The sequence below is a fragment of the Centruroides sculpturatus genome, unplaced genomic scaffold (genome assembly GCF_000671375.1).
Source record: "Centruroides sculpturatus isolate CEXI.00-Female unplaced genomic scaffold, Cexi_2.0 scaffold1667, whole genome shotgun sequence".
In the NCBI taxonomy this organism is placed as follows: Eukaryota; Metazoa; Arthropoda; class Arachnida; order Scorpiones; family Buthidae; genus Centruroides; species Centruroides sculpturatus.
The window spans coordinates 97,876-115,325 of NW_019385794.1; the positions used below are offsets into that span (position 1 = coordinate 97,876).

The following is a 17,450-nucleotide window of genomic DNA, read 5'->3' on the forward strand; positions in this document are numbered from 1 at the left end:
AATTAAATCCAACTTAGAGAAACGTGACGCCGATCACGCGTACGGCGTAACGTTCCTAGAAACAGGTGACACCGCTGCTGTATTTTTGAATGAAGTCGACGATAGGGAAATTTCCCTCTCGAAACGACCTTCGGATTTTTTTTTCTTTAACTGGAACCGTTTCGAAGGTCGAGTCTTTCTTTCTTTCTCTCTCTCTCCTATGGGAATCGAAGTATCGATAGCCCGGAAGGTCGACCCGCCCTGTCCACTTCCGGTCCAGATACAACCTAAGATATATTCCCGTGATTCGAATTAAACGATGCCTTCAACGAGATGAGAATTTGATGCTTATTTTGGAGGATGAGTGATTGGATAAACTATTCCCGATCTAAGGTTCCTATAGTTTTATGATTTCGTTAAGATGTTCGAAAGGCATTATCGACATCCACTTTTTTTTTTTTATCAAAGTTTACGTGTGTAAACAGGAGAAAGAACGAAAAAAATACACTCCGATATCTAATCGAATTCCAACAAGTTTGAGTCATTAGCTTGGCATAGGATGGACTTTCGTCTCTGGTAGATACAGGCGGAAAAAGATTCCAATCCGTTTTCCAATGACGTAGTAAAGGAGGGAGAAAAACGCGCGAGGACGGGTCACACCCTGTTCTAAACTTCGATCGGGTGTAAGCGAACACGAAACCTCCTCTTCTATCGACTTATTCGACGTCATTAATTTACCGTCTGGCGATTGCCATCAACATGTGTTCCCAATGTCAGAGATCCTTAATTGGGGAAGTGCAATTCAATAGTCACTCCCAGATACAAACACGAGATGACGACGAAGAAGAAAACAACTCCTTCGATGGGAATGCGCTGTCCTTAAAACCTTCCGGCATTTTTACTTTTACCGTTAAAAAAAAAAGTCGGAATAATCGAACGTTTAAAAAAAAAAATCAGGTCAAATTTCCCTTCCGACTATAAATTTGTTTCTTGTTAAACACGTGAATTTTTCTAAGGAAGATTTCGCAAATCGTTAACGTTTCTTTGGCTCCGGTAGATCATGTATATATATATATATATATATAGAAAAAGAATTATCGGATGTTAGAGGTGAAAGGGGTGTACGCGGTTTCCACAACATTACCGCTGCGTGTCGTTTTAACAGATAGCCGAGAGGGACATTGTAAAAGAAATACATTCTGTATCCCTCCCAATGCAGGGGTTAACATCCGTCAAAGCCATCACACTCTCAAGGCCGCCGAGACCTGTTAGGCCTCCTCTTTCACAAAGACTAGACGATTCGTCTGATCGCGCACGTGCTGAGCGTGTGACGTCAATCCGCGGATGACCAATCCTACCCGCTATATTTTTTTAACCCCCTAATTCAAAAAAATATTTCGTGTTTTCAAAAAGTATATATAATGTTCTGTTACGTTCCTCGACGTTTTATTAGCCAGATAAACCTTGGTTTTTACCGGTTAATTCTCTGTTACATCTTGTTTGTTTTCCCATGTCGGGATTAAATTAGGATCGTTACGAACACAGAATCTGAGAATATCGAACGAAACTATGGACTTTACTTAAGAGATTTTTCCACTTTGTTTTTAATATTTACTAAAATTAAACACAAAAACTCAAACTTGTAAATTATTATTAAAAAAACGAATATTTATAAAGCATATAATCAAAATAATGAAGTTTTTAAAGGTGAAAATGGGATTTTTTTTAATATAACTTCAGTCTCTGTACAATTATCATCATTTTTTTTAAAAATCTGTAAAAAAACATACCAAGAAAGCTCTCGGTAATAGATTTTTTGGGTAATATTTAGTAGGAATTAAGATTTCGGAGGAAGAATCACTTCCTTTTCCTCTGAAATCCCAATTAATTCCTAATAAACATTACCCTAAAATTAGTCGATAGAAATAAAATAATAAAATACGACTAAAATAATTTTTAAAGTAACAAATTGCAATTTAATAAAATTTCAATTTTTTATTTTTTGAGGGGGACGAAATAAAAAAAAAAGAACGAGAATAATAGAAGCGTAAGAAGTAAGAAATTTTGATGGAAAATGAGTGTTTAAGAGGAGGACGACACCGATCTCTGTATGCCGGTATATAAAAATAGAGTATGGCGAATTACGGTAAAAGGGAAATGAAAATGTTCGGGTTATTTATTTAGGGATTGATTTCGATGACAAAAGAACAATCGCAGAAGTAGAAAGTGCTAATGGTCGCAGCACTAACCGACCAATTGTTAGTCCAATTCAAGCGATCGTGGCTGGAGGCTAGAATGGTTGTCGAGGCGACAGGAAGTCCGGGAGGTCACCTCCACCCACAGGATATCCCGACCGCTCTCCCTTCTTTCCTCGCGTCCTCCCTCCTCGCTCTACCACCTGGTGTGGTCCGGGTTAAAGATCGCGCGCATCGCTCATATTTAGGTCGCCCTTCCTAAATTTAATAACAAATAATTACCTCCGCACATCGATCTCGAATTAGCGAATAACGCTGCAGGGGGAAAAAAATACCTCCATCGATTACGCCAATTACTCCCGTGCCACGTTCTTCTCCATTCGGAGGTGAAGATTTTGCGAGTTTTACACGTGTTTAAATTTTTATAAAGACGTAATATGGGCAAGGACACGGCGACACAAATACGAATAATCGAGTTTAAGGTTAGGCCTACAGATTAAAAGGAGAAAGGAAAAAAAGGGGGAACTAACCGATTTTTAGCGACCTCGAAAAGGTCTCTAAACACATTTCGAAAATTCCGTACTTTGTAAACAAGTGACCTCTTTCGTAATCGATCAAACCGATCTTTCAAAACAGAAAGCTCTTAAAGCTTTTTAAATTCGAAGAAGACGTTTCGCAATCATCTATACTTTTTTAAACATCATCTCGGAAATATACGATTTCATTTTAACCCGACTCGTGCCTTTCCCCCAATTAGATCGGGTGGGGCATCTCGCCCGCACCGTAACTAGCGAAGACGGACGTTACGCGGCCGTTTTAGCGCGGTCGGGACCAACTACCGGGAAGAATCAATCAGTAAACGAGAGAGGGTCGCGCGCGTCTGGATTGTATATAATCTGTAATCGGTTGCGGCGCTTTCGCGCGCGGACGCGATGCGTTGGCGAAACTTAACGGCGCATTTCGGAAAAAAATATATATATTAAAAGAGGGGTGCGCTCACCGGAGCGGGGCGGCTGGCGGCTACGCGCGGCCACACCTGAATGAAGCCAACGTCTGACTTCCCACGCGTGCCAGCTGTCTACAACCTCCGCTCCGCCAAAAAGTTCCACGAACGAGCGACGCGTTTCTCCACGTACACAACACAGAAATAAACTGTAGCAAAGACTACAAGTAATCTTTATTGACAAAATTCGGTTCGTCGAAGCATTTTTTAATTCTTTTTTTTTCTTTTTTCTTTTTGTACCTCTCGAAAATAAATATATAACATATTTTTCTCTTCAAATATAGAAACTCGCAGCCGATCGAGACAAAATAAATATCTTTTTTTTTGTTTTTTGTTTTAATGATAAAAATACCGGCCGTAGAGTTATCTTTTCTTTTTTTTTTGAATTATTTTCATATTTACAGAATACGTAGGCCCGTGGAAATTTCGGCCGGTCCACATATATAAATCTTTTATATTTTTTTCTACGCGGGTCGTCGGGGTCACGGGTATTCTATCCAACTCCAAAATGGTAAGTTTTTCGTCCTCCGTTAACGTAACTTTACAACAGTTCGCATCCGTTTATGCGAGAGAGGGTTCGACAATCGTATATCAATCACATCGTGTGTAAAGGCGGCAAGACCGCTCGTCCCAGTGACAGTTTTCGCCACGTCCCTCCCCCGTTGCGGATTCTTTTCGGTCCGATTAACGCATATACTTATATATATATATATATATAAGAGAAAATCTAATTGTAGTCGGGACTAGAGCGCAATTTATATACGAGAGTTAAAAAATACAAATAAAAATAATAATAATAATAATATTGGATTTTTACCTCCCGCTATCGTCGGGCGCTATCTTAGACCTTGGAACAAACACGACTTTTAGAAGGATAAGACATATCTCGAAAGTTAAGCGGAGGCAACGTTCATCGAAAATGTCTATCTAAAAGACGTTCGATGAAAAAAATATACGCGCGTACGCGATAGTTCCTATTCGTAATAGGTCTAATCGTTGTTTTACTATTAATAAATTAGTTAAAAAGACGACACGTCCTGTTAATAATGGTGGTAGGACGCGTTACATCCGGTCGGGTTCGACATCCTCCTTTCTACTACACTCGTCCGTCCGCGTAAAAACCTGCAACTTTTCCACGACGTGCGAATCCACCGAAAACCCATTTTAGGAACAAAATTGACGAGGGGGCGTCCGGCCCGACATTATTTATTTTTTAATGTTCTTTTGCTCAGAATTATATACACGGTGGCGGGCCGGTCGCGTTTCTCCTTCCGCACGTAAACTGCTTCTGTACAATTTCGCGTCCGTACCTACCCGGTGGGGGAGGGAAATTCCCCCGTTCCCCCGACGTTTCATCCCGCGAACGTTGATGGCACGGTTAACAGTCGGAGTTTGTGTCCAAGAGAAGTTTCTCCGGTATCTTTTCGATGGGTGGCACCGTCCTTCCGGGCGAACATCGACACCCGCGGCCCGAATAGGCCGCGTAGCAAGTTTCGGTGGTCTTGAGGCAACCCCTCAGAGGCCAGTAACAACACAGACAAGGCAGAAAGAGCGAGGCCAAAGCCAGGCAGCTCCAACGCGGGCACCTCTCGTGAGGTACGCAGGAACAGGGCCGATCGGCGCACGAGGCTTCGTTATCCGTTTCGTAGTCTTTGGCCAGGTGATAGAACAGGCCCTTGACGCAACACAGACACGAACAGTAGTCGATGCAGTTGTCGGCCGAACACAGGTACTTGTCGTTGCAGATCCACTTGGCGGGTAACCTCTTCGGGCTCCGACACGATTCGCACTTGCAGCGTCCGCACTGTCGGCAGATGATGGAGTCCCGGTGGATGCCGGGTTCGGGCAATCGGGCCGAAGGCGGCGCCTTCTCCTCGTGCGGGCCGGCCGCAGAGGGCTGGCTGGTGACGGGCGGCCCGCCGCCGCCGCCGAACAGCGCCTGTTTGGCGCGCGCCGGAGCGTTGGGTCGGAGCGGGCCCGACGCGTTCAAGGCGGTGGCCGAACCGTCGGAGGCCGAGCCGGAATCGTCCGAATCCTTGGCGGCGGGCCACTCGGCCCGCTGCCGTTTGCAGCGCGAGTGCGGCCTGAGGGGCGTCTCGATGTAGTCGTTCTGTCTCCTGGCCATGCCCGGCCGCGGCTGCAGCAGGCTGATGACGCCGGCGCCGCCGACCGCCTGCGCCGTCTCCACGTTGCATCCGGAGAGCCTTCCGCCATGTTGGGCCATGGAGGGCCTTTTCCACGTTCCGTCGGCCGCGCGATCACTCGCCGCCGGCGTCACCTACCGTGTCGAAGACTCTGCCAGCGGAGCCGGTCGTCGTCATGGCATCGACGTAGCTCCTGACCGACGTCTACCTTGCGACTAGTTAGGCCTCGTGTACGACGCGCCGACTCGATCGATGATCGTACACACGCTTTGTAACTGGCGTACTCCTAGAGACTAGAATGCCGGACGCCGACTCCACACAAAGAATAGTTAGCCACTCTTGTGTATTAGAACGTCTATCCCATGCTCAACGAACTGTGCAGCTGCACAGGAAACTGCCGACTATCTTTCCCGTGTAACGTCGATCGCACCACTCCTTAGGAACAGTCTCGGCCAACGAGAAACGTCGCTGCCTCGATGACGTTTTTATGAATGGGGTGGCCGAGCTTTTCTCTCCTTCGCTCTCCTCAATGAAAACGTAACTTATACTAAACTTGGCAAATAGCCCGTACGCCGCTTTCTAACGTCGTTCCGCTCTTTAATGTTTCTTCGTTTTTCCGTATTTCCGCTCCGAGTGACCTTCGAACTTTTCGCCCTACTTTTTTTAAACACTCCTTTCAATTTTTTAAAAAACATATTTATATATACATATACACACACACGCGCGCGCGTTAACCGGTCGTAACATCCGTCTACGCGTCACTCTACAAACACAACGTATGGCTGTCTATTTATTTATTTATTATTATTATTTTTTTACATTTATATTTTTTATAAGGCGGAAAATTTAAATTTTAACAGGCATTGATAGCGTCCTTTTGCTGTTGGATGTGTTACCGACACGACATGTATCGTACGATGCGTGTGAAAAACGGCACGCACCTCGATACGTCTAATGAACGTCGAACAATAGACAATCGGAATATATTCGGCGATTGGCATATCGAAATCACGTGGATAACTTGGCCATGACGTCATGGGACAGCAGGTGCACGAGACAGTTAAAGACACGCGAAGTAAAATACAGTAGTGTGGGGGTTTTCCCCCTTTTCTGTCGGTACTTAAAAAGTTTCTGTCGGCTCCACCACGACAATTGTTTCGAAACTCGAACCATTATCGACGCGATTCCGCGCTACCGATTCGGGAGGAAATCGAAGTATTTTTTTTTTTAATTTTTTAATTATTGTAACCCGTCTCGTCCCGTCTAAATATTTTGTTAATCCGTGCAAGATGTAGGTTATATGTGCACCACATGGCTTCCACTCCGATACTAATATTAGCTAGGGGTACCCGAACTAGAAACGACTTCCTGTGACCGGATGTGACGCAAATACTAATTCCAGTTCGGTTCGACATCTGTTAATTTTTCGTCTCGGCCCGGATGGTTTTACGAAACGATGTTACGCCACCCCTTCCTCCTCTTCTCCCCCCTTCGTTTCGCTAATTACCGCGTGTCGTTTTTAATTATAATATAGCGCCTCTCTTAGCCTGGAAATTTGATTAGAATATTTCGGATAGAGTATTCCACACGCCATTTTGTTCTGTTCGCATGTCTTGCTTGGTAGGATTAGCGAGTCGCTGGCCGGAAGTGCATGCGAATCTTATATCCGGCCATTGTTTGCCATCACGTCAAGCATTGGCTCGGCTCGTAGGTCATGGTTGCTTGGACGGTGGTTACGCTACGGGCGGCCATTACGTACGGGTCGTAGGGAAAAAATGCCATGAAAAACTGGAAGGACCTTAAACGCGCTACCGAAAATTCGTGCTGCCAAAGAATTTTATCCCCGTCGATGTAGGGAAATCATTCATTTCTACATATTTTATAGGTTGAGTGAGAAATTAAAAGTTTTTTTTGATAATTTAAAAATAATTTCGGTGTGATTTTTTATATAGTTTTTTTAAAGTGTCACGGGTCACGGGTCTAAGGAACCATTCTAGCGTGTGATGTTTTAATTACGTAGACAATCGCCTGACCGTCTAAAGAAAGGAATATCTTAGAAATTCGATTGAAAGGTATACAGATAATTCCATCGTTTAACACAGTTTCCTTTCCTACGGAGAAAGTTTATGTTCCCGCGTTCCCCCAAAACTAGGCTAGGCTTTCTCATAATGGTAGGAAACATGGTCTCCCCTAACTCAATTGTATGAAAGACTCGGGTTTTTCCTTATTTTCTATAGCAGTAAACACTTTTACTCCGATTTTCAATGGTAAGAAACGTTCTCCCTTTATCGATAGTAAGAATATGGGGCATACATTCGACACTCTTCCTTTCTTTGACGAAAACAATACGAATTATATCGCAAAATATGCATTTATACGCGGCCGTATCCTGTTTAAAATGAATATTGACCGTTTCTATAAACACTACTAACGTGTTTAGTAGGATGTTTACAAAACAAATTTTAAATATAACCCTGTTTTATCGATAGGTGAGCTGATAATGCATCCGCCTATACATACACACTACATACAGTAGAGTTTGGCAATTACAGATAGGGGCACACGGCCAAAAATTCCTCTTCGTGCGTTGTAATACAGAGTAAACGATGTAAATTACACTTTACATCGCTCGAAACAAGTCATTCTAATTACAGACAATCGTTCCATTGCCTTAATTTACGTTCATTCATAAATGCACAATACCTTGCCTGTAGGCCAGGCGTTTCCTATGGAACAGGAAGTCGTCTTTATTTACATTCATTGTTTTCTACCATAACTAACTTTTCCAGAAACAATTACAAATTAAAGAGAAATTTCCCTATCGGAAACTCGTTCTTCATAGGATGTAATAACAATAATAATAATAATAATAAAGTCGATATTGAGGTTTTAAATTGGAAACAGGAAGAAATGCGAGAAAGGGGGATTCTCTTCTCTAGCCCGCTTCCTGTCGAGATTGGGGAACGAACGAAACAGCTTCCGCTATTTCAAGGATATTTAAGAAGTTTGTTCGCAATAAAAGTAAGGACGTGTTTATTTGATTTAGGATTACCGAAGGGAATAAAATGCCGGTTTGTTCTATCTCCCTCTTTCGATAAAATAAACATAAAACTGCCTACTATTAAATTTTCGTTTGGTGGAAAGTACAATTACTTTAGTTATCTTTCCATCTCAGAAACCTTCGCTTATAACGTCGACGTTGCTGGCAATCTCCTTGTCTTGGAATCATTCAAACGCGTTAAACATCGACCCAAATTTATAAATTACCCGATAAATTAGAAAGAATGCGTCATTTTCTCACCATGCAGGTCTCTGCTTCGAATAATGTTATACTATACTACATTCAGTTGGCACCCGTCGGGATCAACAACCAATAGGTTTAGTTTCCCTATTTCGGAATGAATAACCCAATACAGGTTTATGTTTATCGTACTGGACTAAAGTATAAATAGTTGTAGATGTATACGAGGATAGACGACACCGCTAATTATAGGAACTAATTAAAAACTGATTATTTTTCTACAAATATTACAAATATCGTAGTTAATGGTACTTTCATATCAGTTTTCCATAAGAAATTAAACATAAACGCTGGTTTGGAACCATCTTAAAGCGGGCGATTAGAGCAAAACCTATCATTTTAGTTAGATATAACGCAGTTTCAGAATGTAAATTATCCTCGCATATTTATTTTTGCTATTTTAAGGAGTTGTTTAAAATTATACCCTCGGTTATATAAGCTTAAGCGATGTTAATTATATAAGTTTTAAGGGTTATCTTTGTTGCTGCTGTTTTCTTTCGATTAAATTAAGCTTTTTATTCCACGAAGTGGGGTATTTTCCCGCATTATCCGATGAAAAAAACATTTAAAAAGATTCGGATTGCATAGAGAAAACATTAATTAAAACAATATGGATCGAGCAATTATAAGTTATTAGGTCTATAAATATAAACAGATTCGAATAAGGGCGGAGAGATGGCACATCCGGATTCCTACATAGAATACGCAAACCCCCGTTGACAGGAAGCAAATCTGGAAAATTTTCTTAGTTAAGGGCTAGTTTCAATTTCTTAAAATCTTCCAGATGTCTGCGATTATAAGAGAAAAAATGGTTAAAATTTGGAGAAACTACGACCATTTGAAAAAAAAACCAAGTGTGAGATGACACGTAAGTGACGGGAAATGTTTTTTGTTATTAAAGAATCGGCACGGAAGATTTAAGTAAGAGAAAAAATACATTTTATTGTAAAAAGTGTGATGTCAAATGCCATAAAAATACTTAATTCTTCATTTATTTCACGAATTTTCTTTAAAGTATCGCTGCCGATATTACCTTATTTTTAATTGTAAATATACTACCGATTTTTAAAATTTTATCAAAAATTTCCAGTAAACATTTAATTATTGCTTTACTTTTAATAGAAGATAAGAAATGTGTTTTATATCATTTAAGAAAGCTTGAACTTTAGCGTGTATTTTTTTCTCTCTCTCTCGAATAAATTGTATAAGAAAGAGAAATAAAGGAAAAAAACGTCTCAATTATATTTTATAGGGAAAAATAAATAGGGATATCAACGAACTAACAGATACAACAACAGGAACTATTGATCTGTAACGTTGTTCTGACGTTTATTGAAAAACACCAAGGGATGAAAATGCGTCCCGCCATCTGGCGTCACGAAACGCAAGTTTACGAAAAATATAAATGAATATTATTTTTATATTTAAAACAATGCAAGGGTACTATAATTTTGGAACGTTTTAAGTAATTTACACTGAGAAAATTTGTGGCTTGCGGTCTAAGACGATAAAAAACGCAGGCCAAAGGAAGAGTGGGAAGATATTTTGAATGTAGTAACAAGAAGTTGTCTCTAATATATAAAGAGAAGTCGAGATGCTCCGACAGAGTCTTTAAATAATAGAGAATCGAATACTTTATGAAATAAAGTAGTTAATATATATGGTTCATAAGTAGTTATTGCACGTTATGATTTGTGAAATCAACGCCAATATTCCATGCCAAGAGAAAGATAAAGTGATCAGAACTATAGCGCGGACTACAAGAGAAAAGAAAACTATTCGAGGGTAAAAGACTCGATTTATGGAAGTAAAAACATTTGGTACGTATTGTCACTTCCTAGTGATAATCCGAAGATACAAAGCATAATCATTCATGAGTAGAAGTATTCATCGAACTGGAATTTTAGGAGAATGAATCACACGTTTTTTTTTTTCTTTTCTTATTTTGGCGGAAGAGACTACCATGTGTCACTGCAATGTCACTTTAAATAAAGAATAAATGTAAATCAGACCTCGAAATAAACCAGAAAAATGATTGGATTATTTATATCTTTTGTTTTTAATTCTTAATCTTGGTAATTGTCAATGATAAACAGCTAATAAAAGAGTGATTATTAACCCCCCGAGAAATTTACGTAGGTAAATAAAGTTTTTTAGACAATCCGAATTCGCAACAACTCAAAATTACATATTTAAATAACAGGTTTTATTATAAAAAATCTGCTTATTTGAAAATAATTTGCTTATTTGAAAATAATCACAATCAATGTGTTGATCGTAAATATGAGAAATTAGCATTTCTACTTGTTTTTAAGTCCTGTTTCAACATACATTATTAAAGTTTATTTATTTAATAAATGCAACAACGTTCCTCATTAGATAGAAAAAATAATTAGGTCAAATATTGGTCGTGTATAGCTGCAAAAAGCAAAAAGACCAATCATGATGATAGCATCAATACTTACACTTTTGATATTTGTTGAGGATACCCTTAAGTAAAAACAATGCATCTAAGAAAACTGACTTCACAAAGATATTTTAAAATTTATGTTTTTATCAAAATTTCTAAATATTAAATAGCAATAGCTTCAATTAACACAAATTTCTCGGACGCGAAGTTGTAGGACAATGGCCTATGAAAACCGATTCTTCCTTTTACTTTATTCCAATTCCAAATATCAGATTTCATACACTGTATCGAATTTTTTTCCAGTAAAATAATGGTAACACAATATACCGTACTTATATAAGTAAGACCAATAATACCATTGGGTCGAGATGGTTAAGCCACTACAGTACTGCCTATTTTTCTGGGGAAGCCGGAATCGAATCCGGACCAGCAACCCCAAGTTTTTCTGTATTGGATATGTCGGGCCCGTCCTTCACCACCCGGTCGGCCTATTGTGAGCCTGGCTTTTATTTTTTATAAGTTGAAAATAAATCAATTTCGATTAAACGGAATAAACAGAATGAATGAAAAATGAAATATAATAAAACCAAGTTGTGCGTGGCGCCATCTAGCGGCAAATCTTCGAATCATTGTTTCCTTTGTTTTTAATCTTACAGAAGCATCGCGGATCGTATCGGTTGTAGTATTGTTACTATAGGAATATTATCACGTTATTTACTTATGTTAGTTCATTGTAATTGATGTATTTTATTAGTCACTCGCACCTGATAGACAATTTATAGAAATCGATATTAAACTTGTTAGTGGTGGTGTGCGCGTGGGGGTTACTTTCATTTTTGGCTTTTCGTCTTCGCTATTCTTTGTCATTAACAGGTAAAATATATTATTATTATTTTAAATCGAATGAATAGTTACGCGTAGAATATATAAATTTAGAAGTTATTTCATAATTTTCAAGGTCGTCCTTAACAAAACGTGTTCTATGTATTCAATTTCCTGTCATCTTATTACTTTCCTTTCTCTATGACTATTTTGTAATCGAAAATGAAACTTTCCAATGGGATAGTATGCCTAAAATTATTGGTAGACTCTTATAATTTTTATATCATGGGAGTTTCATATTAAATGTAGAAAATATAGTACCTAAAAGGAATTTCTACCCAGAATTTTAGCTAATTTGTGTATATGCAAGCAATTGAAGTTAGTTTTAGATAATTTACCTCCATATGTACACCTAAACATACCTTCTATCAAATTCTATATGTGTTTTTATTTAAAAATTTCAGCTGTTAATGTGGGTGAGTTTTTATTAACTAGCATATAGCAATAAGTACTGTACTGTACATCTATAATTTTGCTTCTAGAATTCTGAATATTGCCTACATCAACAACAAATTAGATGTTATAATTTATGTCAATGCTATATATTTTGTTACCGTGTTTAGAATTACCGGCAATTGGGAATAATTTTTATTACAAAACGATTACTAATCTTAACACTGTGTTTTTAAAACAACAATCCACAAACCTCTTTATAACAGTGTTAACATTCGTGAAGATTGTTATAGGGCACTGTTATAAAAAGGTTTGTCGATTGTTATAATTTTTATTCATGTAAATATACTATTAGATACTTAAAAATAATTTCGTAAAACAGATTATGATTTTAAGTTAATCATTAATGAGGTTTGTTGGTATCGGACCGGTACTCGTTTAACGGAATTGGGACGGCTGTTGGAACTAGAGTTTTAATTGAACTAATAGATTTGCCTTTTGCCTCAAAAAATACAAGTAAATGATGGTTTTTTCCATTTTTGTTAAGCGGCTTTATGGAATAGCAAATTATATAGCCAAATTTACATTTAATAGTAATGATATTAAAGAATTCGGAATAGTCTAGGCAAGATATATTTTTAACTTATATTATTGAAAATCAATAACAACCTTAGTAACAAAGTAGACAATTTTTTCTCTCTTCATCTATGGTGGCTTTTGATTTCTCACTTTGATTTAGTAATTTTTTAACATTATTATGTCTTATACAATTTTATTAGAGATGGGCAAATATCACTTTTCTCAAAATCAAATATTTTAAGTATCATAATACTGTACTCAATGAATTTAATTGATCTTATATAAATTATTTAGTTAATAATTTCATTTAATATTTGCTATTTAACTTGCTTTATTTATATTTATATATTGTATTAACAAAGTAAAATAAAAAGTAAAAAGAAAAACAATTTACTAAATTCTAAGAAATGAAATTTAAAACTTTTTATTTTGACTTTTACAGTGCCTTTTTAGGTACTATTATCTCAACTACAGTAGATCAAACAATAATTGATCTCATTTTTGTCAACTGCAGGGTTTTATTTACAAAAAGAAAAATTTGAACACTCAGGATCTAGTCTGCTTTTTTTTTTGTTGTAAATTAAAGCAGAGGTTTTTTTTCTATATGGCACAATATAGGAGATATTCATGGTATTTTTTCTAACATTATATTTGAAATCTTGAATACTTTGTAGTATTTACCCATCTCTAAATTTTATAAAATTAACCTGATATTATTCTATATTTAAATAAAATTATTATTATTAAACAAAGTTTTACTAAAAATATGTTTTACAGACGATGAAAGTATCTAATGAACGAAATTCAAAAATGATATCAAACAAAAATAAATATGATAATCACTCGGGAAAGAAGTGCCCCCTGCTGAAAGTAGTATTACTTGGTGATAGTAATGTTGGGAAGACTTGTCTAATGAGTCGTTTTGTCAAAGATCAGTTTAATTTTGATACGTACTGTACTATCGGTGTGGAGTTCCTAGAGAAGGATGTTTACATCAAAGATAATGTATATAAATTACAAATCTGGGATACTGCTGGCAATGAACGCTTCCACAGTCTGAGGATTCCTTTCTATCGTGGTACCGATATTTGCATACTAACATACAGTGTAGACAATATGCAAAGCTTTGAAAATTTGAGTGTATGGAAGAAAGAATTTTTATATTATGCTGATATACGGAATCCAGGAAATTTTCCTTTTATGGTTATAGGAAATAAAATAGATTTAGACTCAGAAAAGAAGGTTGTCACTACTGAACTCCTGACATCGTGGATAACCAATAACGGATGTCCGCCGTTTGTAGAAACAAGTGCTAAAGATGCAACAAATGTGCCATTGGCTTTTAGATTAGCAGTTGAAAACTGGTTGAAAATGGAAAACAAAAATGAGAAACAGTTTGAAGGTGAAACTGTGATATTAACTGATCATTCACAAAATTCAAATTGTTGTAATTAAATTTTATAATAATCACAAATTCTTACCAAAGACAATTATTGTTATTTACTGTTCATTAAAGTTATATTATTATTTAATACTTTAAAAAAAATGTAATTTTATACACTGAGTTACTTTTTTCAAATTTTGCATTTGTTTTGAAATTATATTTGAAATGAATGTTATTAAAATGTTAAAATTTTGTAATAATTTAAAAAAAAAAATAAAGGTTATATTTAATTTTTAATAATGGGGTTTTTAATTAATACTGTAAAATATCAATTGAAATTCATCACTGTCATTCAAAAGTTGTAATATTTTCCTTAAAATTTGTTTGTTTCACTAAATCTAAAAGCAAAAGATATTCCTTATTGCTAAAAACAAACAAACTTAAAGTTTAACTATTAAAAACTATTAAAATTGCATATGTAAATTGCTTTTTTCATAGTTATCTTTAAGAAATTTTAATGACTAGCTATTTGTTATGATGTCACTCTTAATTCATCCCTTGATAAATGCTAAGCTACTGTTTATTTTCATTTCACTACACAAATTCATGAATCATTTATAATTGCTCACACAACGGTCAATATCAAAAAAATTTTTAGTGAGACTCTGAGATTAGTTTATTTTGAAAATTACTGATGGTTTTTTTTTTACTTAATTCATTTTATGATGATAAATCAGTAAACATTTTTCATTAATATATTTTAACATTGAAATTTGACCAGTACATATTTACATATAAAAATACGAAACATATATATTTATAAAAATCTTTGTAAAGATTTAAATAATTTGTAGTAATAAATTGAAAACTTTTTTAAGCATTTATTGTATTAAAGGAGGTAATTGGTTGCTTCCTGCAAGATATCTAAATTGGGATCAAGTGATCTACCCATTCCCTCAACTATCATTATCGCAATCATGATGGAGACAAAATTGCTTTCTAGTTTGACACGATGACTTGTCAACAGATTAAAAACGCTATTCAGTAATTGACCAACATTGATCTAGCATAAATAGAGATTAGAATGTGTTAGTAATATTTATAGATCTTTACTTATAAAATATTTAAAAGGAAAGCTTACTGTTTTTAATGAAAGTGTGCTTTCTCTGGCTTTTGTAACTATTTCATTCATTTGATCCATAAATTTTTCTGGTTCTTTGCACTCGTGGACAGAAAACCTCAAAAATATTTCACCTACTTCTTTTCCCTAATGTAATATTGTATACAAATTAAATTTTGTATTAAATTAATCCAATCGTTATCATCATCATCATCATCATAACAAAGTTATTAATATTTACCTTTCCTAATGCCACTGCTTTAAATACTTTACAGAATTTTACAAAGTCAACAGGATTCAATGACGATGTAAGTCCACAGTCTAATATAACAATTTGTAATGAATATTTAACTTTTGCTAAAACATTAGATTGTCTCTTTATAAAAGAATTGACTTTTTCATAAACTGGTAGGCTTTGTACAAGAATGTTTCCTGGATGTAAATCACTATGAACTAAATTATCATTAAATATCTGGAAAAAAAATTTATATAATTCAGTAAACATAGTATTACAACTAATTAAGTTCTATATTTGAATATTTAAACATAATAAATAATAAAATTTTATATATACTGTAATTGTATATTTATTCAATATTAGCTTTTACTCATTTGAGATCCTGGTAAGAACAAAAAATCTATTATATTATATATGTTTAATTTTTAAGTAATATTAAATCAGATTATTATTCCAGGTGACATAAAAATACACAAAGAAATGAGGGAAATAAAAGTCTAAAAAGATAATTATATATTTAATTAGTATCATTTTTCGTCTGATATGTCAATGTTTTTTCTCAAAATTGCTTCACTTTTATTTTCTTCCTTAAATATTTTTCTTGAAAATTCCTTTTAGTTCATTTCTTTTATTATTATATATTTACAAAAAATTTATTCTTAGAGTATTCTACATAATTGAACATTATACTTTAAGTTAATTTGTTGTTATATGGTAATTTTATATATTCTTCCTAAAAGTGGAATATATATAAATTTACCAAATACAATTAATTTTTTCTTATTATCAAAACAGTTATAGAAAATCAACAACTGGATGATGAGGCTGTAAAGGCCTGTAACTTTTGTGGTCTGAAGTTTAAGTCTAAGTCAGTTCAGATATCTTCTCGAATGAATTAACTCATTTACAGTGGTACCTTGGAACTCAAATGCCCCAGAGATTGAACGACTTGAAATCTGAACACTTTTTTTGAGGAAATTTTGCCAATTCAAACTTTTCTTGGAACTTGAATACAATGGGTTCACATAATGTGGCAATGTTGACAGATTGTGTTAATTTTTATTTTGGACCACAAAGAATGAAAATCTATTACTTTTCTAAAGCCATTGATATGAATTTGAGAATAAGAATTGAATGAACACAGCCACGTTCAGTTCACTTCCTTAATTTTATTGCATTATTTACTTTTTTCATTGTTTTTAATCTATTATTATTTTAATTGTTTTATGCATTAATTAGGACATTGTGTTATTTTAGCTTAGATTATGATTTTTTAATTTACTTTACATTATTCCTTATGGGAAAAATAGCTCTGGAATTCAAACTCTTTCTAGGAATGAACTGAATTCAAGTCCTGAGCTACCACTGTTTGTAGCATCTATCTCTCAACATCTGGCCAATTAATTGAGGATTTGGTCAAACCCATAATGGCTGAGAAAAAATACGTAAGGTGGAAAGAATTAAAATTTTAAAAAATTATATAAAATCAGCATAGAAAAACATTCAAATATGTTATTTTTTGTGTAATGATTTCAATTCAAATCTTATTAAAAATTGCTTTAATTTAATTAAAACAGGTAATAAATATAATAAATCAGAAAAGAATAAAAATCGATTATTTCAATTTATGATTATAATCAGTTTTTAAACTTTAGACTTGATCAAACAGAACCTATGCAGGATTACTGTGGGAGAACTGGAATGGACATTGTGCCTTAAGATAGTGCTAGTGAAGCAGTAATGTCATCTGAGGAAAATGAGTCATTCTGCTTACAGACATCATGCAGTGAGCAGAATGCTCTGCTCACTGCACAATGTCTAC

General features: G+C 35.5%; 2 protein-coding genes and 1 long non-coding RNA gene across 4 annotated transcripts; 1 reads left to right on the top strand and 2 right to left on the bottom strand.

The window, feature by feature from the left end:
• Positions 1 to 3,333: 3,333 nt before the first annotated feature.
• Positions 3,334 to 5,797, bottom strand: LOC111642169 (protein sprouty homolog 2-like). The gene has a single exon (XM_023388458.1). It carries the CDS (start codon positions 5,399 to 5,401, stop codon positions 4,556 to 4,558), a length of 846 nt encoding a protein of 281 aa, XP_023244226.1. The 5' UTR covers positions 5,402 to 5,797; the 3' UTR covers positions 3,334 to 4,555.
• A 5,814-nt stretch (positions 5,798 to 11,611) lies between these two features.
• On the top strand, positions 11,612 to 14,443 carry LOC111642170 (ras-related protein Rab-9B-like). 2 transcript variants are annotated; one of them, XM_023388460.1, is made up of 2 exons: positions 11,612 to 11,905; positions 13,664 to 14,443. In XM_023388460.1, the coding sequence occupies exon 2, from the start codon at positions 13,667 to 13,669 to the stop codon at positions 14,339 to 14,341; it is 675 nt and encodes a 224-aa protein (XP_023244228.1). In that variant the 5' UTR covers positions 11,612 to 11,905; positions 13,664 to 13,666; the 3' UTR covers positions 14,342 to 14,443. The 2 variants fall into 2 exon arrangements, with proteins under 2 accessions (XP_023244228.1, XP_023244227.1); XM_023388459.1 differs by lacking the exon at positions 11,612 to 11,905 and adding an exon at positions 12,006 to 12,330.
• A 608-nt stretch (positions 14,444 to 15,051) lies between these two features.
• On the bottom strand, positions 15,052 to 16,746 carry LOC111642172. The gene is made up of 4 exons (XR_002759516.1): positions 16,545 to 16,746; positions 15,632 to 15,862; positions 15,412 to 15,537; positions 15,052 to 15,333 (listed from the first exon to the last, which is right to left on the bottom strand). It is a non-coding gene; the product is annotated as an uncharacterized LOC111642172 (long non-coding RNA).
• Between the last annotated feature and the right edge of the window lie 704 nt (positions 16,747 to 17,450).